Source organism: Periophthalmus magnuspinnatus, chromosome 5 (genome assembly GCF_009829125.3).
Source record: "Periophthalmus magnuspinnatus isolate fPerMag1 chromosome 5, fPerMag1.2.pri, whole genome shotgun sequence".
In the NCBI taxonomy this organism is placed as follows: domain Eukaryota; kingdom Metazoa; phylum Chordata; class Actinopteri; order Gobiiformes; family Gobiidae; genus Periophthalmus; species Periophthalmus magnuspinnatus.
Genome location: NC_047130.1, coordinates 27,473,699 through 27,499,079, shown reverse-complemented (window position 1 = coordinate 27,499,079; position 25,381 = coordinate 27,473,699). Strand labels below are relative to the sequence as shown.

General features: G+C 39.5%; 1 protein-coding gene across 2 annotated transcripts in view; it reads left to right on the top strand.

Annotated features, from left to right (window-relative positions):
* cntn4 (contactin 4) overlaps positions 1-25,381 on the top strand; it is a 154,535-nt gene that overhangs the window by 104,127 nt on the left and 25,027 nt on the right. For both annotated transcript variants that reach the window (XM_033967008.2, XM_055221898.1), the window contains exons 10-12: positions 1,692-1,821; positions 3,876-4,026; positions 20,997-21,124. In XM_033967008.2, the coding sequence (XP_033822899.2) occupies positions 1,692-1,821; positions 3,876-4,026; positions 20,997-21,124 (409 nt within the window). The remainder of the gene's footprint in view (positions 1-1,691; positions 1,822-3,875; positions 4,027-20,996; positions 21,125-25,381) is intronic.

Sequence of the window (25,381 nt, the reverse complement as noted above, 5' to 3'; positions counted from 1 at the left end):
TGTACCGTCAAGCTTAATTAATAGCGTCCATAAACGGGTGGTGCAGACTGATATACTTGACAATTTGGCTCCAGTGCTCGCAGGGATATGTGCCCCTGAACAACCGCAGCGTTATGGTAATAAAGTCAAAACGTGTTCTAATACCGGACTAATTTATGATCTTTTAGTCTGGACAATCTCGTCTTTTTTTCACTTTTGGCGAGCGTTCCAGCTGGCGGTCACCCTGCAGGAATGTTTTTAATGGGTTATCCTGAGGAAGACGTAGAGGATGAAGCCCGGGTTGACACGCAGCGGTGACACAGATGTATGAAAAGTGCTTAAGCTCTTAACACCGGAGTGAATTTGAAGCCGTTGAAAGCATACGGGGGATTACATGGTTCGCTGATACAGTTTAACTCACCTCATCAGGGCCAGTCATCCAGAAAGAAGCTGATGGTTTAAGCTCGGTGACAGCAGGTGGAACTGTGGTCTCAGCATTCATTAACACATTAAAAGGGTCAGTGAAAAGTCGACTAAAGTATTGTGTGATACAGAGTCGGGAGATTGGTTGTGATTGGCTGACTGTGACAAGAGCAAACAACAAGCGAGGGAATGTAGTCTGCCTGTTTGAATATTCTTGATATGTTCAGTCTTCCACAAGCAGCAATAAGTCGAGGAAACATAAAAAATTATTATTCGTCTTCATGGAATACTTATTTTTGGACATGTCTTGTTAAATCCTCATCTTTATCTAAGTCACAGGGTAGTATCATGGGTATTCATGGGTTTCCGGCATGTGGATTCCTTCCTGATTTGAAGGAGTTTGTGACACACTTTTCCCAATTCAAACGATACGATATTTTGATTTGAATTATGTTATTACTACAACAATGAAGGGAGCTGCTTTTGATTTTGAAGTACTTTAAAGTGTACTATGTAAGCTTTCCGGTGGAGGGTTTGCCAGTCGCTTTTCTCCGTGGAAATGCTATTTCTTTGTCTGGAATGTCCCGCAGTATGACACTAAACTTAGCTGTCTTGAATTTAATCAGTTAAGTGTTTTAATTGCTAAATAATTACCTTGAAAAACATCCATTCTTACTGTGAACAGGCTTGTCTCTATGGTAATGGATACGACTAATGCGATATTGTAAAACATTCCAGGCAAAGAAATGTCTCCTCCATGGAGAAGTTCTGTAGACAGACATTTTAATAAAAGAATGTAAAGATTTTTTTTTTTTTTCTTTCTGTCTTCTTACATGTCGTTGGTATGGTTATTTGCAGATTCACCTGTGCTCATTTACCATGCAGGGGTCTCTGGTGTCTTTCTTAGCCTGGCGCAAACAGGAGAAAGGATAACCAGGGCACTTAGTATGTATAGGGCATACCTGTCAGAAAAGCAATTTTCACAGTACACTCTGGCTTGGTTGTTAACAATATTCCTTGCCCTCCTGCTGAAGGGGAAACAGCCGCATGCTCCAGCCACAGACAGAAATAGAGCGTGGTTATATTCCTCTCATAAACATGCAGATTGATTAGGGTCATTTTCTGCTAGCCTGCCTCCATCCACCCCAGCCTTTCCTCCATTAGTGATGAAAACCCAGATTTATGGCCACGTCTGTCAGTGCCACGGCATGATTCACTGGCTGCCTGCTTTTATGCAGATGAGTTCCAGCAATATAAAGCGTATTAATGTCATGTGTCTGTGTCCATAGGAGCGAGTACAGGTCGTCAATGGGGCACTGTCCATCAGCCGCCTGACCCTGTCTGATACCGGGATGTACCAGTGTGTGGCTGGGAACAAGCACGGAGAAGTGTACTCCAACGCAGAGCTGCGAGTCATAGGTAAGACTGAGAGGTTGTACTGATGATAGTCTGTGTCAAAGAAACCAGAAATCAATAATGTTCACGTAAATCAATACTCCCAGATTAAAATGGGACAGACAAAGTGATTGCGTTGATGTGTTTAATCAAATTGTCCTGTATGTTTTCTGGTCAAACACAAGGCTTTCTTGTTATAGGTAAGTTATTCCGATTTGTAATTGAAGAGTTCATTTGCAAAAACAGATGAGTCATTAGAGTCTTGAAGTTTACTCTTTGTATAGAAATATTTTCTAAAGCTAAATGTATTTTGCTGATAGAATATATTATTTAATCCCTCCTTGCTAAACTCCACAAATTTTCTAAATTGGACATCATTATGGTCTGGGTGGATTTAACAAAAGTCTGATTTTTCATCGTGTTCAGCCGTTGTGGCACTTTAGCTTCAGATATTTATTGGAACTGCCTTTTCCTGCTAGAATCATTGGAATTCATGGGGTGATTGTTAATCGTTAGATCCCAAACTTGCATTATTATTTACTATGATTTGCAAAACTAGCTCATGATTTACAAAACTCATATCTAGATCCAATATTCTCATAGTACATAATATCCAATCGCTTGTTTCACTCTCTAAAAGTTTATCATTTTTATGAAGCCAGCAAGAAGAACTGTTGAACACTGCCAATTAAACAGTCCAAACCAAATCCCATTCCCCCAGTGAATGTAATTCCCCTTAATATATGTTCAGTCTAGTGACAAAAACTCACTCCTGTTTTTTGCTCTTTTTTGTTATCCATTCCAGACATTGACTCTTTGAGAATTTCACATGCAGCGTCACATACAAGCAGATGTCTATAAATGTGTAAAACCTGCCTGACCTGGCCCTGACACAGAACAGTGAATAAACATGCATTTGTCTATATTTATCTCCAAGTTTGTTCCTGCTGCAGTGCGGGCAGTGACCTCCGGCCTCGCTCTTATTGGCTTCTAATTGAAAAGCATTAATTATAAGATGAATGGTCCATGTGACAGTGATTTATGCAGTTCTGCTATGTGGAGCTGCCGGGACCTTCTGCCCCGTCAGCCCTGTCACTTTCCTCTCTCATTCTCTATTCATTCTACAGCGTGTCCCTCCTCTCACACTGATTGGAATCTGTCTGCTCCCTGCACTGTGGTCAATACCATAGAGGAAAGTCAAGTGGAAGCCATTTTCACTACACGCACCGGTTTATTAGTCACCGTAAATGTGCGTGTTTAGAAATGCAATATGCTGAATTTGTACTGTAGACTCAATGAGAAGATGTTATTCTAATGTAGCTAATATGTTAATGGTATTGCTGGGTTTCAGTGACATCACAGCATTTAATTGGCCAATAATGTTTAATACAGATAGAAATGATCAGGTTCAGCATTTGTGCATTTACATTTTGGATAATCATGGCAAAGTACATTGTAATTAATAGGAAAAACTGGCTCTTGCCCCTTTTCTGAGTGTGTCACATCATCAAATTCTAGTCTGAAAACCACAAATACACTGAATAAGGATGTACATAATTGTTAAAACACTATTAATGTGACTGTAATGGCAAAAACAGTAAATAAATATTTGCATTTCTTCAAAATTGATAATTAGACATTGCAGAGTTTGACATGTAACCAGCCTCCTAGCAAGTCATTATATTTCCGTATTGTCCCGAAAACCTCAGAAAAATAAGTCTATGGAAAGTTGGGATTGATTGCACAATTTCATGGAATACATATATTCACTAAAATAAAAAAGGCTCTAGAGATGACATGATTTTACTGACAAACTACTTAAAGTTTTATGAAAGAAAGTGGTTCTCCATCCCTTTCTCAGGACAGTAGTGAAGATACTAGTCCTGAGATACTAGAGGGAGAGAAAGAAAGTGGAAAAGAGACCGAGTCAGATTTGAAAAAAGGCAGCCAAAGATAAGCACAAAAGAGTAAATCCTTGTAAGCCACAATGTACTGTTACTAATATGACTGCATTAGTACATTGTGCAGTACACTCCAAAGCAGATGTAAGTGTGTTTCTTCTTCCTCCCTTGTCTTAGCTGTGGCCCCAGACTTCTCCCACAGTCAGCTGAGGAGCCAGACCCTGGTGAAGGTGGGCGGTGACGTTCTCATCGAGTGTAGCCCCAAAATGTCACCCTGGGGTGTCATCTCCTGGCGCAAAGGCACTGAACCACTGCGAGAGACCAACAGGTAGGACTGCAAAGCTTTTCATTAGCATAAATTCCACTGAAGATAGAATAATATATAGAACAGTTCAACAATGGCAGGAAGAAGGTGTTATTCATTTTGTGTTACCGTCATTCACAGTTTTTAAGCGATGTGAGGGAGTTAAGCTCATGGCAGTGGTTGGAGTTTATTGAGATGTTTCCTCCTTCATTTGTGTTTGTCTACAGAAAGGGAGGGTGACTTTGACAAAAACATACACCTCAATGTTTTTCTTGATCCTTAGACTTCTTAATTCCCAAGCATCTCTTCCGTGTGTGTGAGCTTGTATGACGGTATTGTACAGGGGGCACCTATGGGTGAAGCCTGAGAGCTGGTGCATGCTGAGCATGAGATGTGTGTCGGTCCATAACTAAGAGGGGAGTGTGGCTCTTGTCTTTTTCCAGGCTGGGGTCACCCATTAGGTGTCACCACTCAAGCATGTCTGCAGTGACAGCAGCACTCTCTGCTCAGAGTCTTGCCAGATTTTGCATATATACAAAGCACTGTTGTTGCTTGTCAAACAAAGTGGCTTGGCATTTGCATAGTGCTCTCACTGCTATGCCCTTCACTTGCCCTAAGCCACTCAGTCACGACTCAGAGATTCTGAATTAGAGAATTACATGCCTTTATTGTTCACACTATAACATTACTCCAAACTGACTTGGTTTAAAGGAGAATGAACAGCGACATTGTTGAATACTAGTCAATTACTATCTTGTACAGCAAGAATATATAGTAAAAATTATCAGTGTCAAATGCAACACTATGCTAGAGGCTTGTACTATGCAGTTTCTTCCTCTGTTTTATTCTATTCTCACTGTACTAGCATATGCTTGATATACTGTTTCCACCAGTTGAGTTCTGTTGGGAGCTTAGAATAAATAACTGCAAAGAAATCTGGCCTACAAGTCTGTGTGATGTTTAGAAGTATGTTGCTGTTGGTGTAAATAAATGGCCACCTGTGCAGCCCTTCCAGAATTAGGGGAATGAGGTACAGATTGCTAATTAAAAAGTCAACAGCTGTAGAGTATATTACAGGGGGCGATATGTGCAAAGCTGCCAGGGCTGGGCTTTTTAGTAGAAGATGGAGTTTTAGGATCCCCCCCAAAATATATCCAAGCCTCCCTTCTCCTCCCATGTTCACATCTTATAAAAGTGTTTTGCATCTGTTCGGGTAATAATTACACAAGTCTGTTTTAATGACTGCTCATTTAAAGTAGTTTTACGGAGCTGTAGTCTGTGCACAGACACGCCCAGGGTATTAAATAGGTAACATCAGGCAAGTTCAGTTTAATCAGTTTAGTTGTGTGACTTAGTAAGACATGCAACATTCACTCATAAAAATGCATTACAAATACTCGTTTGGCATAACATGGTATTTTTATATACAGTACAGCGGCCGTGGGTGTTGATCATCACTGCATCTGTACGTCCACACTGTTCCCTATTTAGGGCGCTAAGTAGGGGTCCCACCATTTTTAGCTGTGTCCAAATGTCCAGTGAGTGAAAAAGTAGTGCACTCAAAATTTCCCACAATGGATCTTGAAAAGCAGTGTCCAGCGAAGGTCAGTACACTGGTCAATATAGACCACAAAGCATCGCAAGAGTAGGAAAAACGACAGCAGACAGTTTTAACGCACTCTTGACCCGTGATTGTGAATAAAACAGTTGCTGTGTAAAGTTGCTTGCATTAGCTGGTACCTTACCTAAGCTTGAGTTGTAAAAAGTTAGATAATCTCAGCCAAAAAACTGATAAATCCAGTGTGTTTACCTGAGACCCTTGACTTGAATGATTATTATTTGTTCATAAATACTTTTGACATTTATTTATTTATTCATTTATTTATTTAGAGTTTAGCTGTCTTTTTTCCCCCTTTGCCTATAATATTCAAAATGCCATTAAACATATTGATCTCCATGGAGACACGCAAGGAGATGACACCTGGCCAAGCTACAGGTCAGATCTGTGGAGTATGAGTCTGTTAACAGCAAGAATCCACATTTGAGCAATATAAACGCATTCTGGGCAAGGTAATATCATGCATAGAGATGAGCAGGTGGTTAAGAATTGCACTTTTAAAATATCACCTATATTCTAGTATTTACAAATAGTGACAGTATTAGTTGAACATGGCATAATATAAAACTATAAAACTGTGATTTGTATTTAAAAAAAAAAAAAAAAAAAAGTTTACTGCCTAAGAAGGAGTAGTTGTTAGATAAAGCATGTAAATGAGAAAGCAGTTATTCCACAGCGTCTGTCGTTCCCTCACACAGATGTTGTGTTGCTGTGTACGGGCTTGTGTTGGCGGCTCTCTTCAGCTGTGCACCTGTGCGGGGAGGTGAGAAACTATCAGAGACTATAGCGCTGAACCCCTTTTGTCTAAGATTAATTGCCTTAATAGCGTTAGCACTCCAGAGTGGCTTGAACAAGAAAGGAGCGAGTGTCAGCGCCCGTGTAATCCACCTTCATAGCGGCGGCCATGTTTTCTCGCAGAAGGCCAAGGGGAGGCATAAGGGGAAAGGGGTCTTATCTAACCCAGACAAGGCTGCAGGGATGGGGCACAGATGACATCAGCAGAACTCAAATCACCTCGCATCAGAGTATGTGGAGAACAGTCAACTTCATTTTAAGTTTTCACAAATGTGGTAGGAATTTGATAGATCAGCATTGTGCCACCCATTTATTTTTACCATTCAACAACTCAAATATATGTTTCTTCATCCTGACAGTTCAAGCACTTTGTTTTCGATAAAGTTGGAAAGATTCTCCTATAAAGCCAGACTAATTTTCCTGTCAGACACATTGCTCATTTTCTACATTGAGTCAGATGAAAGCCGTTAAAATGAGCTGTGGGTTATAATATACATTTTGCGCTCATATCTAGTGTCACTGATATGATATAGCGCCTCTGATATAATATTTAAAATGGCGTAAGATATTTTATTCCTTTTTAATGGGCAGCCGGTAGTGTTGACACAATACTGAAATTCCAAACTCGACCCTATGATATTAATAAACACTTTCCTTAGACAATAGCATGTGATTTTCAACATTAAAGATGGGGTATTTTACTCTTTTGCTACCCTCAGAATCACTCTTTTCAGTTTTGTGTCATGCTTTTGTATATTTATAGAGAATTGTCCTATGCAAACATGGGTGAAGTAGGCTTTTGCGCTGAGTATTACACAGAATCTTACTGCTAACCGTAAAGAGGGTTCAAACAGGACCTGAGAGGGATTGTAAAAGTACTCAAACATGCATCGATGACATCTAAAACCTCTCCAAGCATGTCTTTAATGGGGGAACAACATTATAACATGGTAGAAAGCTCAAAAAATCTGTTGAGCATAATGCCACCTCTTATTCTTATACGTTGTGCACCTATATATTTGGGAATAAATCTATAGACGAAAAGACACATGTTTTAAAATAAGGAAATGTCTCCATAGAAACCCCAGAGCAGCTGTCATTGTGTTGTCCTGTTTGGCTTGTGTTCACGTTCACAAATATGGATGGCTTGGTCAGAGATGATAAGACTCAAGCCTAATCTTTCTGGAACTCAGCCCCTTCTTTTAAATCACTGTGTATGTGTGTAAACAAATACTGGCTTTTGTTTCACGGACAGTCAAAAGGGAGAGCAAAGTTGGCTGTTTTTGGGAATGTCAAGTGTCTCTCTTTTCTGTTTTTCTCCTATATATTTGTTTTTCTTATATATATATAATGAGGGAGAGGTAGTGCTCATGGTCATCAGCACTGTAGAAACTAGGTTATTAAAAAAAATGATACAAAAATATTAGATTTTCATGAGACCTTTTCATTAAGCAGTTTGGCAATCACCTCTGAACGTCTCCCAAACCTTTTGCATCATTTAATATTCTGATTATTACTTCCTGATGCAAAACACTTGACTGTTATAAAAGCGGTAGGATGACAGCCCTTGCCTTCAGTCATGTAGCTATTTTCATCACAAATAAACCCTGGAGGGCAACGCTTCACTTTTGCCTGATTTCTGACAGACTAATGACTGCGCATGTGACTTTAATCAGAGTAGAGGAGGAATGAATAGTTTCGACTGCCGTAAGCTGTTTCTCATCATAGCCCTGGCTCTGGTGGGTGATGACAGATAGTATCTACGGTGTAATCGTCGAGTAAGAAAGAAGCCGCTCATTGAGAAACTGTGTATGTGTCCAATTTGTGGAACAGTCTATTAGTGCTTAATATGAAGTAGGTTTAGCCGCGATACACTCTCCCCTATGTGGATTATATATCCATCCTCCACTGGCAGAGCGAATCGGCACGTCTGTCACCTAGATGAGAGATGTCTGGTGGTGTGATCCCGTTTATAGGCCCATCTGCTGTGCCAGACGCCCTCCACGTAGAATCAGTGTTGGCGAAATTTCCCAAACTGTTCGGCAGGCAGGGTGGCCAACTTTGGATTAATTCACTTATCGTTTTATCTGCGCTCCCGGTGTTATTTTTAAGCAAGCTTTTAATAAAATCACATCAAGTATCTTGTCATATCATTTTGGGGAGACTCTGAATTAATAGCTCTGCAAACAGGTGTATTCTAGGTGGTAATAATTAAATGAACTGTATGAGGGCAAGCTGCTGCTCCATGCTGTGAAAACTATTACATATATATACTATTTTTTTTATTGATAATACTGCTTGGATGGTGCTGTGATTTGATAGCATATTAAGTTAAGATAGGCGAATATATAGTGTGTGTGTGTGTGTATATATATATCCTTTTTATACTCGGTGTGATGTGGTGAGTAATTTACTATAAAACACCAGAATAACCTTAACTAATCAAAATTCAAAGCATGTAGAACATTTGATTTACATAATGAGCACAAGACTATTTTGTAGCAAGTCAGATTTCAAATTAAATGTATAAAACTTAAATAAAAGTTTCATTCTGCTGTTTATAGCCTATTAGGACTTTGCACCACTACCTTGAGGACAACTTTACCAACAACAAAAAGTTACAGAATACTCCATCGCCTTCCCCCTCTGTGTGAATCCTTAAACAGCCACATGAAGGAGCAGGTCTACCTCTGAAAGGAGCATGCCCAGGATTAGTGCTGAGCTGAGGCTGCGAGTTACACCACTGTCAAGAGAGAGCACTCAAATCCACTGCACACTGCAAATGTTTTATTTATCCAAACATGTTTCTGACTCATCCACTTGAGCTGACAGTACTGTAGTGTAAGCTGCATACCCCAGGAGCAGGGCCACATGATCTGCTGTTCTTGTGCGTTTTAATCAAGGTAATTCGTAATTGTATTAATCTCGCCACATTTTCTCTCACAACACGAGTGTTAATACTTTGAGATGAAAAGATGCCTGGATTATGTATCTCGAATACACATTTCTTTCATGTTTATTTTAGTTTAGAATTGTATTATTGAGGGTTGAGGGTTCACATAACCAATCATAGTACAGGAATCCCGCATTTTTCTCTCAATATAGTATTTCTGTTATTAAAGACAGCACAACTCAAACGTTATGCTGTTCACAAACCTAGATTGTTATAACTATCATGGCACAAATTAAAGAATAAAAATGTTCTTGCCATGAGGGGAATTTTGTAAAAACACAGATATTTTTCTTACAAAACTACATCATTACTCATTTGCTTTTGGTTTTCTAAGACATTTTGCATTAAACAAAGCAGACATGGCTGGCCGACACTGCAGGTACAAGGGACGTGTGGAAATCGGGAAACACTAATTCCTTATTTACACATGGGGAGAAGTTTAGTCTCTGTGTTCGTCTTGATTCCTGCTTTACATTTTCAGGAAACACAAGAGTTAGGAGGAGAGCACAAACATGCATTTCTTAGTATTTGAATGTGAAAGAACATTATCTTATCTAATGTCAAAGCTTTTTGCATGAGGGATGGTGCTTTTAATACTCATCAAAGAAGCCATTTACATAAGTTTGGTCACACTTTATTTTAACAGTATTTGTTACTATAACGTGTTCATTAATAATAATAAGGTGGGTACATGGAAGTAAGGATACAGTGTAAATAGTAGGTAATTAATAAATCTAAAATAGGGTAAATGACCAAAGGTTGAGTTGAAAGGGGAAAAAAATGAATTATACTTATTTTCTTTCTATTTGTATGCACATACCTATCTATTTGCAGTTTGGGCTGCACTCTGGCGCCTTCCTCAGAAGTGTCATGCGATGTTGCTGTGGCTCATCTCATTTAAACAGATTTTGGAGCTGTCTTTTTACTTGGACCAGTAGGACGCCATCTGCAGTCCAACTTCTTCAGAACTGTATCCCAGGTGTGAGAGAGTTGGTACGCCCCCTCGTCCAGATTTACAGTCTGGTGGACACCTTTCCTACTGCTCCAAATAGGAAGACGGAGCCAAAATCTGTTTGAGCTGATGAGCTGAGCAGAGCCATCACAACAAACTGTCAAGGTATGAGGCAAATAGAGGTTTGTGCATAAGAATTTAAAGTTTAATTATTACAGACCTACTAAATCTAATCAGCCATGTCTTTTTTAAAAGTCTAACATTTTAATAGTAAAACTTGGCAAAAGATGGACGACAAAAGTATAAAAGAAGCAACATACATGTACATTATATCTACCATGACACAGATATTGCATATTGTACTATCGCGATAACTATAACTGCCCTATTTATGTACCCATTAATATTTGTGTCCCTATATTCCTGAAATCGCCTAAATACTGTACTGTAAAGCCCAGTCTGCAGATAAAGTGATTCTCTGATGTGTGCTCAGATTAGGCCCGGGCGCTCTCTGGCCATGTGCGTCCTGTGTAGCGCTCACCCGGGATTATTTTTATCAGCGGGACCGTGGCTGAAATCATTTTTCAAAGTGAGAATCCGCCAACGCAGCACCAGTAATCCATCTTGGTTCCTCTGACAATTTCCTGCAGAACATGTGTGCTCTTTATTCCTGAAGGGACCCCTCGGTACATGTGGAGAATGTCTGCGAAGGGGAGAGCAATTTGTGATTAAAGAACGCCTCATATGCAGCCCGTGTCCTAGGAACCCTCAGAGAACAGGCACGTGTAGCAGTGTACGGTCCCCCTACAAACAGTGCAATTACAGCACAATCGCATGCACATCCGCAGGGGGGGAATTAAGAGCTTTTCAATCAGCTGCTTCATCAAGACACGTTCTCATCAAAAGGCCACATTTTACACTACATTTACTTTACAGGCTTCACTAGTGCTGCTGTCCTCTGGGAGTGCACACTGTTGTTGCTAGTGGTGTGTGCAGGATGTATGTGACTTGCTTATATAAATTATACTTGTACATTTTGGCATATCAATTACACAAGGGCAAGCTTAACAAAGGGAAGAAAAAGTGTCGTACACCCTGGATTTGACAGGTAAATGTTGACTTGTTTTGCCACAATACAACACAATCAAACAGGAAGTGATAACACAGCTGCAACCCTGTAAATCAAGCTTAAATATATAAGAGAACCAGCGCATTTAAAATTGATTAATCTAGTGCGAGCAATCACGCAACAGTCTGAAGCAAGTCTGTTTTTGAAGGTGAACTATGCACTGAACTTTTTTGGAGGGTCGGACAACTGCTTTTTCCCAATGGCGATGTTATTGTTTGGCTAATATGTTCCGCATTATCTCATTACACCTATGTGGAGACATGCAGTATTATATCAGGGTAAGTTACAGGTTAGATCTGTGGAGAGATGACCCCACTCACTGTAATGTATGCTTTTTAGTGGAATTTTAGTAACACAAATACCTGTGTTTGAGTAAATGCAATATATGTAGATAACTTTACATTGTAGGCAAGGCAAAAACACCTTCCTGGAGACGAGCAGGTGGCGGACCCTCCACCAGAAATGTTATAGTGCACCTTCAATGTCAGTCCTAAGTGAAGGTGAATGAGAAGAAAGCCACGTCAAATTCATTTTAAAGATGATGTACCAGATTTTTACCGTCTGAAAAACAAATAGTTCAGTTGTGGAGGTCCAAAGTTATTCCTCCCTTATATTCACCATGATGAGTTTATAAGTGTTTTTCACAATGTTCAGAGACCAGTGCAGAATTTTGTTGTCATGGTAAACTAATAACATCTAGCATGCTAATAACATCTAGCATGCTAACATATCGTGAACTTTGGACAATAAACACTAGACACAGACAACATGCAGCTGACGTATTTTGACCTCAAGAGCTGCTTATACGATATAGCTGTACTGGGGCAGGACAATTATGCTCAAATACATTGGAAAAAATCCGGCACAGGGACTTTAAGTTCTCCAGCGAGTTCCGTAATGGATTTTGTAGATGGATCGAGGCAAATCATTTTCACTCCCAGATTTCTCAATCGGTTTTGCACATTAATGTTTAGACGCATTGGTGTAAAATGATCTCTTTGGTAATCATCTCCTATCATGCCCCCGACTGTGGTGGAGCACAAAGCGGAGGCTAATGACCAAACAGAGAGGTGAGACCACCGGCCAAAATCAATATCAATTACACCTACTTCGAAGAATTGTCAAAAGTAAACGCGCAGGTGTACATGCTCCAAGCCTCAGCTTTAGGAACAAAAAAATAGATTGAACGACTCTAATTGACAGTTAACCGTGCGATCGACAGCTGTACAACACAGAACAGATCTATACTCTCGTGGTGTAGTGTTATGCAGGCATGAGTGGTAGTGGTGGATCCGGGGTACCTGCAGGTTGTACGCCACGCGGCACAGCTGGACTTGATTTATGTGGCTGACAAGGCCGTTTCTCTCCATCGCAGTGCACTGTGGGGAATCTGAGGAGGACGGCCTCTCAATTTATCTGAGCGGGCTCCACCCCTCTCCGACTTCAGGGTTTTTAAAGCAGTCAAGAGCATAGATCAACACTTCAAGTTATGCCTCTCCCTTGTGGCACCTCAGACAATATTGTGACCTCAGTCTCATTTGGATGTATTCTACCAAAGGGAAATATTAAGTTCAATGTGAAATGCTAGTTCTCGATATTTGTCCTTTAATGGCCAAGCTTTAGGTTCTGGGTGTTATATGTTGCGTTTGCTTGACATCATGACATTTTAGAGTCTCTATAGTTTAAAATTGAACTGGAAAAACAGAAAAAAGGAAGAAAGGAAGGAAAATAACAAGGGAAGAAAGGAAAAGGAAAAAAATAAAAGAGAATGGAGACTCAACCCTGAAACTGAATGTCAAAACTAGTTTTAACTTCATAAATATACTCTCATTCATTCATTTTACCTGCTCATTAGCCCCCAACCCACCTCACGCTCTGATCATTGTTTTATTTCTGTTTCTTGTCCTATGCTTTGTACCAGCTTTATAATTTTCCTGTCTGTTTCTTTGTCTCCTTTGCATGTTTCTATGTCTTGCCAAGTCCTGTTATGTTTTGTACTGTACTGTTTTTGTTTTCTCATAAAAAAAAAAAAAAAAAAAAAATGAACTGGAGAATGTCAGAATTATGTGGTGGAATCATAGACTGTATAAAGAAGTGGACTAAGTGAGTGTGACGTCACCTATCGCATTCGACTCCAGGCAAATGAAGCTCATCGAGGCTAGAGCCGTTATGGGGTGAATTTTGAGCCAATTACAAGTATCATAGCAACTAAAGAGCCAATGTGCGAAACTGTTGAAGGTAACGCCTCTTCCTGCTTGTACCACTGATTTGTCAGGGAGTGGACGCTTAGAAACGCTGTCAATTGAACCTGTTGCTAACGCTAGCGGGAGCAACCTTGGGGAAAGAAAGCAGCTGATTTGTCACTTATTAATGTTCATGTCTTGAGTTATGGACACAGAGTGAAATAAAAGCACCAGGATCATGTAGAGCCGGTCAATACGAACATTTTAAGACCAAAATGACAAAGCTCACTACAACAGTTATGGAGAGAAGGGCGACAGTTTTCTAATGTAAAATGAATTAGAGCGAGGGTCGATGGAGCTGGAAGCGTGCCCATAATCACTTCCTATTTCGAACGTGGCGGCTAGCAGATTAGCTACGTCGATTTAGATATAACGTCTATGGGTGGAATTGGCTGTAAATGTCAGATTGCAGATGTTCTGACCTGGATTATGGTTCATATCTGTCAATTACTGGTTTTATATACATATGTAACTAAAACTGGTGCAAGGTTTTCTTCTCTGTTACAATAAATGAACAGAGAAGACATTTTTGAGGATTAATAAATGAATTCCGAATGAATACTTTCATTATTGTTTCTGATAAAAGCAATTTTTACATTTAAATCTGAACATTCTCTTGTTAGTTGAGCAGCAGAGCATAAACGTGATCACCCCATGCGGTCGGCACACTTTCCATTTGGCCCTTGAGCTTTGAAAAGGATGACTGCGGAGTTAGCATGCTGCGTGCTCTCTCAGGCACTAATGCTGTTACAGACGGCTAATTATTTGGTGAAATGACTGGAAACTGTGACTATCCCCTGCTGCGGTCTGCTTTTATGGCTGACTACGTCCACTAATACAATTTTCCCAGTGATTTTATTTACCCAATTAACTCAATTCTAACATTTGGTTTGTCGTGCATTCCGTAAGAGTTTGTCAATGCGGTTTAAATTATCACATGAATGCTCGATTTTTGGTGACTATTCTTTAAGTGCAGTCAGGGGGCGGTGGCAGTGATCTGATGCCTTTTCATTTGGGGCGCCTCTGCATTTCAACCCACTCTTTCTCAAGTTCAAAGCCGTTGCTCTTCTGCTTCATTGCCATGTGTTATTTGGGTGGTGACAGTCCCCTCTCCCAATGTGGAATTTATCCAACAGATCAAAGTGAAAATATGTTGGAATGAAACATCACACACGGTTTGGAGTGCTTTTTGAATTGTGAGGAACTTTTTCGCTTTTAAGTACAGGTCTGTTTTTGAATGGTTTTGTATTATACCCAATGTAAAAAATGACTATAACAGCTAAAGGGGGCTGTACTCATTTTAGTCAAACAAAATTGATTTAGATATCATTGTACAACCATCTCTTTAGGTCATGGAGATGCTATTGCTTTGCCTGGCATGTTCTGCAGACATTAAACATATCTTTCTGTCATGCTGGTTCCATGGGTGCTTCTCCAGAGATTTGACCTGTAACTTGGCCTCTTTTTCCTGCTTGGCTCCATGTTGAGATATGTTTAATGTGATACTGTGGACCATTCCAAGCAGACCATACACTAGAAAAGCTATACGGTGGTCACTCGTTTATCTCGGGGACCAAAAATAACCCACAACAGGCGAAATCCGCTAAGTATCAGCTTTATTTTTTACAATTATTCTATGTTTTAAGGCCTCACCAAACACTTTATACACTTTTCTCAGACAGGCATTAACATTTTCTCACATTTCTCTCTTGTTTGATTGATTAATAGTGACTCAAATGTATTTCCCAGTTCCTCTAGGACCGTGCCTCTTTGTCCTGGCGCCGCTTCGTTGTTGTGTCGATTAAACATTTATGTAAATTTGGCTGAACGCATTCTGTACTGTAGGAGATCGATTGACGGTGGTCTGCAGTGCCTTGGCCGGTCTGGACGTAGAGCACAATGCCTGTAAAAAAGCGTGTAGAATTGCATTGAAAAAAATCTGCAAAATAGCGAGACTGCGAAAGGTAAACCGCGACAACTGTAGTTCATATTTAAGTCTTGACGTACGGTATGTTTGCCTATGTTTTGCGTCCATCTGCCCTGCCTTTCTGTTGCATTTCTATTATCTCTTTCATGACATAGTAGCCGGGATCACCACCTTCGAGGCTTGATCCGCTCTCAAACACACACCAGTGTTTTGGGGGGATTACTCGGACATAGATCTCTGTACAAAATAATAGCCTTCTCTTGGAGGATTACAGCGATATCATTTAAGGCTTTGTGAAGTGGGATAAAAGAGGGATTCTTTGTGTTGTTTCTCATCTGTAAACTATTGATACCTGACCTGCACTTTTAGTCCCATATGAAACAAAAGATACATAAAAGAAGACGGAAGCATATACCCTGGTAAAATAGGACACGGGATGAGAAATGCCGCCATGCAAAATAGTTCAACGGTATAAGGTTGTTCTGGGTTGCAATTTAAAGGTGTAATGTGCAATTTTTCTGGTAGAGGTCTGTCATTGAGATGCTTCACGGGTATTTCCCACAGTATGACATTTAATCCAATGTATCTAGCATTCATTTAATTATAGTTTTTGAATAGCTGAACAGGATAATTTGGAAAAAAAAAAAAAAAAACTGCTTCCGTACTGTGAGGGGGCTCGTGTTTCAACAGATCTGGCTCGTAACTTGGTCAAGAGTTGTTACGTGTTTGTCTCCATCTAAAAAAGAATGGTTGTTTAATGTCAATACTTTGGAACTGTCTAGGCAAAAAATACAATCTATGGAGACACACGATGAAACCAGAAAAGTCACATAATCCACCTTTAATGTAGATCATATATTAGAATTACAACATGTGAAACATTACTAAACTCCACTCCATCTCCACTCAATCACCCCCCGCTGACGTCTGCCGAGTTTGACCCGTGCTGCTCTTATTAGCTCCACTTGTTTAGATAGCAGTCTGCTCCACTCTCCATAATGGGTCTAAAAGGGTGAAGAGGCTCCTACTTGTGAATGAAGCATCAACAAAAAGCAGACGCAGCGCAGGAGGACCTCTGAGGATTGCACTCCCCATAAGTGCTATTGTACCTAGTATATACACACTCCAATCCATGCTGCAGAGTCACATGATAGCGCCATGGTCCCAGAGGACACCGGCATAGTGGGTATATGCGGCACAGTGTATGATTGCAGGTATTTACTTATGGTGAGCTATTGTACCGAGCTGCACGCCGCTTGCCCTGAAGGAGGTCACCACTTCTAGTTGGAGTATGAATAATACCTCGTGACGTTTGGTTTTCCAGGATGAATGTCTGCAGGAAGGACTTTGGTAGGGCATCTAGTAAGTGGCTAACTACATGACGGTGAAGTCGTTGTTGAGCCTTAGATACTGTATAGTGATTCTTTTAAAAACATGTCAGACGTTATGTATTGTTTCTTACAGGTTTGAGTGATCTGTATAGTCAAGTGTTACATTTGAGGCCCTGAAATGGAAGTTACTTTTATGGGTCTCGTAGGCAATGACTGATAACTGAACCTCAATAAAGCATGAACAAAGACGGATTTCATAATGTGCAAATTGTTTAAGAATGATTCAGGATTAGCAACTACTTAAGACTGTATTTTTTAACCATGACCCATTTATTCATTTTTAATTCAGTCTTTTTTTTTTTTTTTTTTTTTTTTTGTATTGCACAGAAAAACATCCTTGCTCTGAGCTTGCATTTCCACAAACCTGACTCTTATTTGGCCTTAAAGTAGGCCTCCTCCTGCTTGTTTCCATAGGAATGTTATCCCTTTGGCTATAATCTTACACAGTATGGCATAATATATAATTGTAAAGAATGTGCCCCAGTATGGTTTTAACTTCTATTTCCATGGAATCGTGCAGGTGATGTACTACCTCCAGAAAGTTGCATACTATACCTTTTAATAAACAATTTATTTATCATGAATTAAGATTTTGTTCATGTTTTAGTGTACTGTGTTGCTGACTTTTACAGTCGCTTATATCTCCTACATTTCAATTTATAATCAATAAACTCCTTGATCTTAACTTGAAATGTGGTTTATAATGTTAAGATACTGCTCTGATTCTGTCCATTAAACCCACTAGTGTTTGCTCTGACTGTACCATAACCTCCAAAACTTTTGTGAATTTTTAAAGCAGACAGTTCTTTTGCAAATGACTATCTTCACAAGTTGCTTACAGAGGTCTTTCAGTGTGGTCATCAGGGCAGATTTGGGTGCGTATATATCCGCAGGGTGGTACAGTGATTGTGCTTACTCTGCGCTGGCTTATTGTCACTTGTAGCATCCTGGTCCTGTTTAATGGGCAATTTCCCTTAAATTTATCAGCCTCCTGCTTTGATGCCACTAACTGGTGATATGCACCTTGTGTGAGTGATGCTCATTGTATTCAGCACTTTGCCTCGTATCTGCCTGATAGAATGTCTCCACTCAGCATGTGGTTTGAGGAGTAGATTCTCTTACAATACACTGTCTCTGCACTTTCTTATCACCAGCACACTTGAAGACGCATGGCTCGTTGTGACTAGAGGTGGGTTTAGGGTGTGTATCTCCAGCTTTACAGGCAATTAAATGTAACAACAACTGGGTTTAATAAGTAAAACATAAAACAACAGAAGAAAGTGTTCAGAGATACCAGGGTTCTTAAAGGTACCGTAAATTTCTGACTATTGAGCGCACCCGAATAGAAGCTGCAGCAGCTAAAATAAATTTTGTACATATATAGGCCACGCCTGAATATAACCCGCATGTTGCAAATATGTTGTAACATGAGATATTTACACAGAAAGATGATACACGAGTTTTGTTTTTGTTTTTTTTTGTTGTTTTTTTTTGTTTTAATTTAAGACACGTTTTTTTCAAACTGTGCTTGAAAATTGGCAGTGCAGCACCAACACGGCATCCACACAGGATGAACATACCTGCAGGTTTAGAAAATAAAACGGCACCAATAAGGCATCAACGTAGCATCAACACGACAGTAACACAGGATGAACATACCTGCAGGTTTAGAAAATAAAACGGCACCAATAAGGCATCAACGTAGCATCAACACGACAGTAACACAGGATGAACATACCTGCAGGTTTAGAAAATAAAACAGAACCAACATGGGCCATCTGCTTTTATTTCCTCTTAAAGCTTTTGTCGTCTTTTTACATTGACTAAGTTCTTCCCGCTGGTCCCTCCAATGTTGCACCATCAATTCATTGATGCCAAGCTTCCAGCATTGGATCTATTTCCTTCTTTGATGCCAGATCTATTGCCTTTAACATAAAAGCTGCATCATGTGCATTCGTTGTGTGTTTTCCATGGTGGTGTGTGCATGATGCTCAAAATGACACTTCCAAATCAAAACTAGTGGATTCTTCAGTGGATAATCTTTCTGTCTCATATTTGCGTTTACTGGTAGAGAATGTCTCCCGATGGCTGTTGGCCAGTAAAAATCCATAAATTATCTGCACCATTGTGTAGGCCGCAGGGTTCAAAGCATGGGGGGAAAAAATAGCAGCTTATAGTCTGAAATTTATGATACATTATGTAACTTTTCTGGTGGAGTCTGCCTCCTGCTTACAGCCGTGTAGATGTTATTGATTAGTCAAGGATACTTGACAGTATGGCATTAAACTTACCAACTTTGTATTTATTCAGTTATAGGTGTCTGGAATACCATGAAAATTTGCATTATTACTATTTGTGGGGTTGCTTCTCCACAGATCTGATCTGTAACTTAGCCTTGTAACGTAATCTGCTTCCTGTCTCCATGTAGGTAGATATGCTTAATGCCATACTATGGAACAGCAAAAGCAAAACAATAACATCTCCATGGAGAAAAGCAGGTGATGGACCCTCCACTATAAAAGTTACACAGTGTACCATATTGAATATACTTTAAATTTATGCTACGAGCAAATATCCACATCTCTCCAATTTGTTATTATTTTGTTATGTATGTTTAAGATAAGACATTATTGGACAATTGGTTAATGTTTCCCACATATTATAAAAAATAAATGAAAAAAAGATGGTTGAGGATTACACCACCATAATTGGTGTCTATGTCAACATATGTCAACATATAATCTAGTCTGTCATAAAAATGCCATTACCATAACATGAAGTGCACTTAAAAGTAAAAGACCTTCTTGTCCTATGCTGTCTCTGCCATTACACCATCTCCTTGAACAGAGACATTTAGTGGACAAACATCACTCTCTGTTTACCTCAGACCACCAGTGTGCTGTTTACATCTGCATACTCAGCAGAGCATTCACACAATTAAAATGCAATGTGCTTTGATGAGCTGGGCAGCCCTTGATTTCCCTCTGCAGCCTGGATCCAAGGGCACAATCTACATGTCCTCCTGTTATTTAGAAAATGTCAGCTTTAGTTAAGGCCCTTTGACCTTTTTGAAGAACTTGTGGCTGTTATATAAAGGCCAGAGCACCATTGTCCTATATGTGGACTATGGTGTTGAATTAATCATCTGTGGAAACAGCTCTATATGTCAGCATTGTCACCCTGCTGCAAAGACATATGGAACTTAATTAGAGCAATAGAAGTCCTCTCTCCACTCTGTGCACTGCAGTGTATTCTTCTGCTTTGTCAGCTTTGAACCACAAATAATAGCACATCACCCAAATCAAAAAGTTAGGCACTAATTTGTTGGGCAAACTGGAGTAAAGATCTAACACTGATCCCAGGAAGTCATGAAATGTTCATGGCCAATCCATTTTGTGTTCAGATTTTTGTTCCTTGGTTACAAACTGTATAAATGCAGTTAAAATGTACTTTACTTTGTTGTTTTTTTTGTGTTTCAGACACAAACATTATAGAAAAGCATTTAGTCCAGAAAATACATTAAAAGTGCATTATGTAACTTCTCTGGAGCAGGGTACGCCATCTGCTTGTCTAAGGGAGATTAAATTACATTGCTTAGAATGTTTGACAGTATGGCATTATCTTGCATTTATGCATTCTTACTTGAAAGACAAGCCTCTCCACTGATCTGACCTGTAGTTTAGCCTGATGAGGTTATCTGCTTGTCTCCATGAAGACAAAACAATAACTCCATAGAGATGAGTGTACCTTCCTCCAGAAATGTTACATAGTGCACCTTTAGTGAGAATAATGTCGGCCCAGTGCATTTGAATTCTTTGGTTAAAAGTTTTCCCTAGTTTCTTTACAAATCTTAAGGCATAAGTCATAAATCCAGGTTCACGCTGCTTAGTTTTTTACAGTTATTGTCCGATATAATTTCAAAATCTTTCCTGGTTTAGTCCTGATGTTCTTTAGATTGAGTTAAACCTAAATCTTTTCTTCCCCAGGGTGAATATTCTGGAGAGTGGGAACCTACGGATTTGGAACGCGACCAAGACTGACTCAGGCCTGTACACCTGTGTGGCCAGGAACCAGTTTGGAGTGGCCAGCAGCACGGGCAGCCTCACAGTCAAAGGTATGCTCTGCTCTTATTGTGCTTCACACCAGTGTCGCTGCAGATCAGTGAGCACTAACCCATAAATCCAGCCATTACCTTCAAATGTATGGGTATTACTCTGACTTGCCACCATGTTTTTTCACAGTGATGTTTTGGCTCCATACAAAATACAAACACATATTTTTCATTTTATGGATTCCGCTACATTGAGGATTTAGACACCCAGAAACAAGTGTAGCGATAGATGTGCTCTGCCATTTACAGTACAAGTGAACAAAATATGCTGAGTGAATGAGAAGATTACATACCACCACACTTACTACTTACTTGGAGACAAAAGCATTTAAAGCTGCATTACCCAATTTCCAAACCATGAAAGAAATAAGTAGGTATTTAAATCTGTTGAACTAAGCCACAGCTTTCACAAATACATGTTCATATTCATCATTTGTGCAGATTTTAAATAAAAGTGAAACAGGGCAAAACGCCAAAGCACAGCCAGTCCTAGCGCTTCTTATAGCTCTCACTTCCAGGTTAGCAATAGTACTATAAATAATACCATTAGATGCAGACACCACACAGCAGTCTGATTTTTGTCACAAAGTCCTAGTTTTACAATATTCACCTTATTCCAGAAGTTGCCATAGGCACCGCGATCATTATTGGGGTTGTATTTTTCTGCAGGGCGTTGCTATTATTGGCAGCAAATAAGTTCTATATGGCCATTTTAAAGCTTCCCAGAGAACTGGGGCATTGGTGTCTTGTTGGTGCACAGAAACATTACACAAATCAACCTACTTTGTCATATTTTAGTTGTGGAACTGTTGAAATGAATGGGATTCCCGTTCAACTGAAAGTGTCAAGCGTGTGTCACATTTACGACAAAATTGGGCAGGGCAGAATAAGGTTAATACCAACTTAAAATACAAAATAAAGACAATTAAAGTGTCATTTTAGCATGGTGTTTTTTAATGCGTAACCTTTTCATTATATCTTGCACAGAGACTTGTTGTGAAAAAGCGCTTTATGGTTAGTACTTTTAACAATGCCACTTGACTAACGCAAAACTGTTACGTCGGAACCCAAATACGATGTTGCCTTAGATGCCTTCTCTCAGTCAAACCGGATTGTGCTATATACTCTGGTTTTGTAGGTGCTTGCATCCCTCTCTGCTGCTATGAATTATTATGCTTCATTAAAAACAAATGTGCAGGGCATAAATTGTGTGGCTTTATTTTGTGCATGCTGCTGTTTTTTTCAGTCCCATTTCCACTGGGGATATTCTTCTCACCTCCTCTCTGCCTCCTGGGGGATTTGCTGACATATTCATTGAACTATAGCCTTATTTTGACCTGGTTTCCCTCTGAGGTGGCTTGCTTCATTTAGGTTAGTATTATTTGCTCTGCCTTGATTGATCTTACACTCGCCTAGGGTAGATTTATAGGATTATTGATCCTCGACATAAGGGCCATAGGGAGGAAAAGTCCATGGGTTGTAGGTAAAATGTGTGGTGTGAATTTACATGTTACAGCGTTGTGGTGATGTGTTGTACACGGAGGACGATGTTGGTTCAGTTCCCAAGGTGCATCACAAGAAGCTATAGGGGCATGTGTAGGTGGAGGGGGTTTTATATTAGAACAGCTACTTTTAGTTTTTAGCATTTGCCATATAATAATTGAATTTTGTATTCAATTTTTATTTTTCACAATGGTCAAGATTATATAAGGCACGTACATACAGTCACATGTAACATATAAACATATACATGCCAGTATATAAGAGACACTGAAAAGCGTACCCTAAGACACCCTAAGAAGTTACGTAACCTTATGGAATGGGGTTGATCACTATTATCGCAGCCTTGAGAAAGCGGCATATTCATAATCGCAAATTATATCAGTGATTTCAAACCTTCGTGAAATAGATCAAGGTTCACTGTCATACTCAAGGTTGCCTTTAGCAATAAAAGCAAAGGAAATACTGTACATATGTGTTTCTTTTCATGTCATGCTGGAGAAGTACTGACAGTTTCCATTATCGTAAGCAATGTTATTATGAATATACATCAAGGCAACACAAATCAGAATAAGTGAATAGCAAATAAATGTGCATAATTATAGTTAAATCTATTTTTGTGATTATAGCAAAGACATTTCAGACAATATTCTGGCAGGCCATTAGAAATGTGCTTGTACTGTGCCTGACTTTCAAAAGTAACAAGTAAGTGCAGAAATATTTACGTTTGACTGAATGAATGAACGAAAGACTGCAGTTTCATATCTCTATTACAAGGAAAGGCAAAGCAAGTTTATTTGTACAGCACAATCACAGTCAATTTGTTCACAATTTGTGCTTTACAGAATAAGAAAGACATTAAAATCACAATAAAAACAAATCAAAACATGAATAATCATCATAAAATTAACATTAACACAAGAGAAGAGTGCAGAATAAAAACCTTTCAGTCATGTGCACAGCTAAACAGAACCATTTTGAGCTGTAATAATGTATATTTATTTGCAAATTTTATCTTATCATTGTTGTAATGGGACCGAGTGTCTAGAAAGCGTCTAGAAAAACATTTAAATAAAAATGTATGAGTCTTTAGTATTTGGATAGACCAATGTGAGCATGCAGGAAGCAATATCTCAGTCAAGTCTAAACCACTATGGGGCCATGTCTCCTTAGTGCTGAATTATGAATGACAGAAGACACAACGTAATAAGAATGAATGTACGTCAGCAGCTCTGCCCATTTCTGCTGAGGCACACTTTGCTCCATTGACATCCCTATTTCCAGGAAGTCAGGAGCACAACCTAATTGTGTGGGAGAAATTAAAATGTCAAGAGTTTTGAATTGACGCTGGCGCTAATAGATGTGAGATGGTAAACAAGAAATTTTGAAGGAAGAAAAATGAAAACCCTGATCATACAAGGTGTTAAGTGATGATCACGACTGAAAATGGCAAAACTGTAGCGGAAGTAGCTCAATTGGTAGAGTGTCCATCCTGTGATCTGAAAGTTGGGACAGCGGGCGGATCCCCTGGCCCATAGTTTGGCCATCTGGTCCGTAAGTGAACCAGGACTAAACCAGGAAGAACCATCTCAAAACATGTCCCGAAACTAGATCTAAACAAATGACACAGGAACTGAATTTGAGATGCCATATTGCCTTCTTTATTTTGCACATTGTTATCTCATTTCTGCTGGGGCATGCTTTATTTCATTGATAACTTTTCCATTCTCACCAAGTTGTCTGGGCGTGTAGCATAATTGAACCAGAGAAATGAAAATCCCGGAGATTTGCGTTTAGGCTGCGTTTGCTAATTGGTGTAAAGTGGTAAACATGAAGCTCCAAGGGAAGAAGAATGAAAAGATTTGTTCTATTACACTCTGTATGCTATATGTCAAGTCTAATGTAATGCGCCTGTAAAGCCTAGTATCTGTGCTGCTCCAGTGTATAAAACTAACTACTGCTGCTCCCCATTTCACATTTGGATCTCTCAGTTCTAAAACCTCATTGCCTCATCCCCAGCACCGGGAGACGGGGATTAGTCATTGCTAGTGCAGCCTCTGTTGCTGTAGTTTATGCTGTCCATATACTGACAATAAGGAAAACTTGTATGTGTCCTCTATATGCAGATTAACACACTCGCAACGCAGTCTCAGTTGTCATAGTAACTTTTCTTAAAACAGTAAGAGCTTATACTGTAATCCTTCTGTCCAGATGCACACCTTCCGCAAATACATTATATACATGTAGCTTCTATTAGATGCACTCCCCCCGCTGCTTCTCCTCCATCATACCATATTAAAGCTGTTTTCTGCCGCTTGTGTACAAACGCCCCTGTATATGATCTCATTCTTCTGTCACAATAGATATTGTTTGGAAAATGGGATAGGGCTATTTGCATACGTTATTTTGTAGAGGATTGAAAACCTGTTTAGCAAGGAGAAAAATCCTGTTGCACGAGCCGCCGTGTTTATTGGAGATGACAGTATTTCATTTAAATTGACTTGAAATGGATGCTGAAGATTGCCTGGTAAAAGGCATTGATGCATTCGATATGAGAGAGCCAACCAGCAGTAAACGCTCACATGTTAGCCATCACCCTATCACTGTGGGGAAGAATTAGTTACAGCTAATCTTTATACGATGCTAGCATAGTTTAAACCTGTCAGCTCACTTTATCATTTGTTAATTCTAATGAAGTTCTTATGTAAATGTATATTAATGTGCGTGTTCATTTATTCAGCAATATACAGATTAATATAA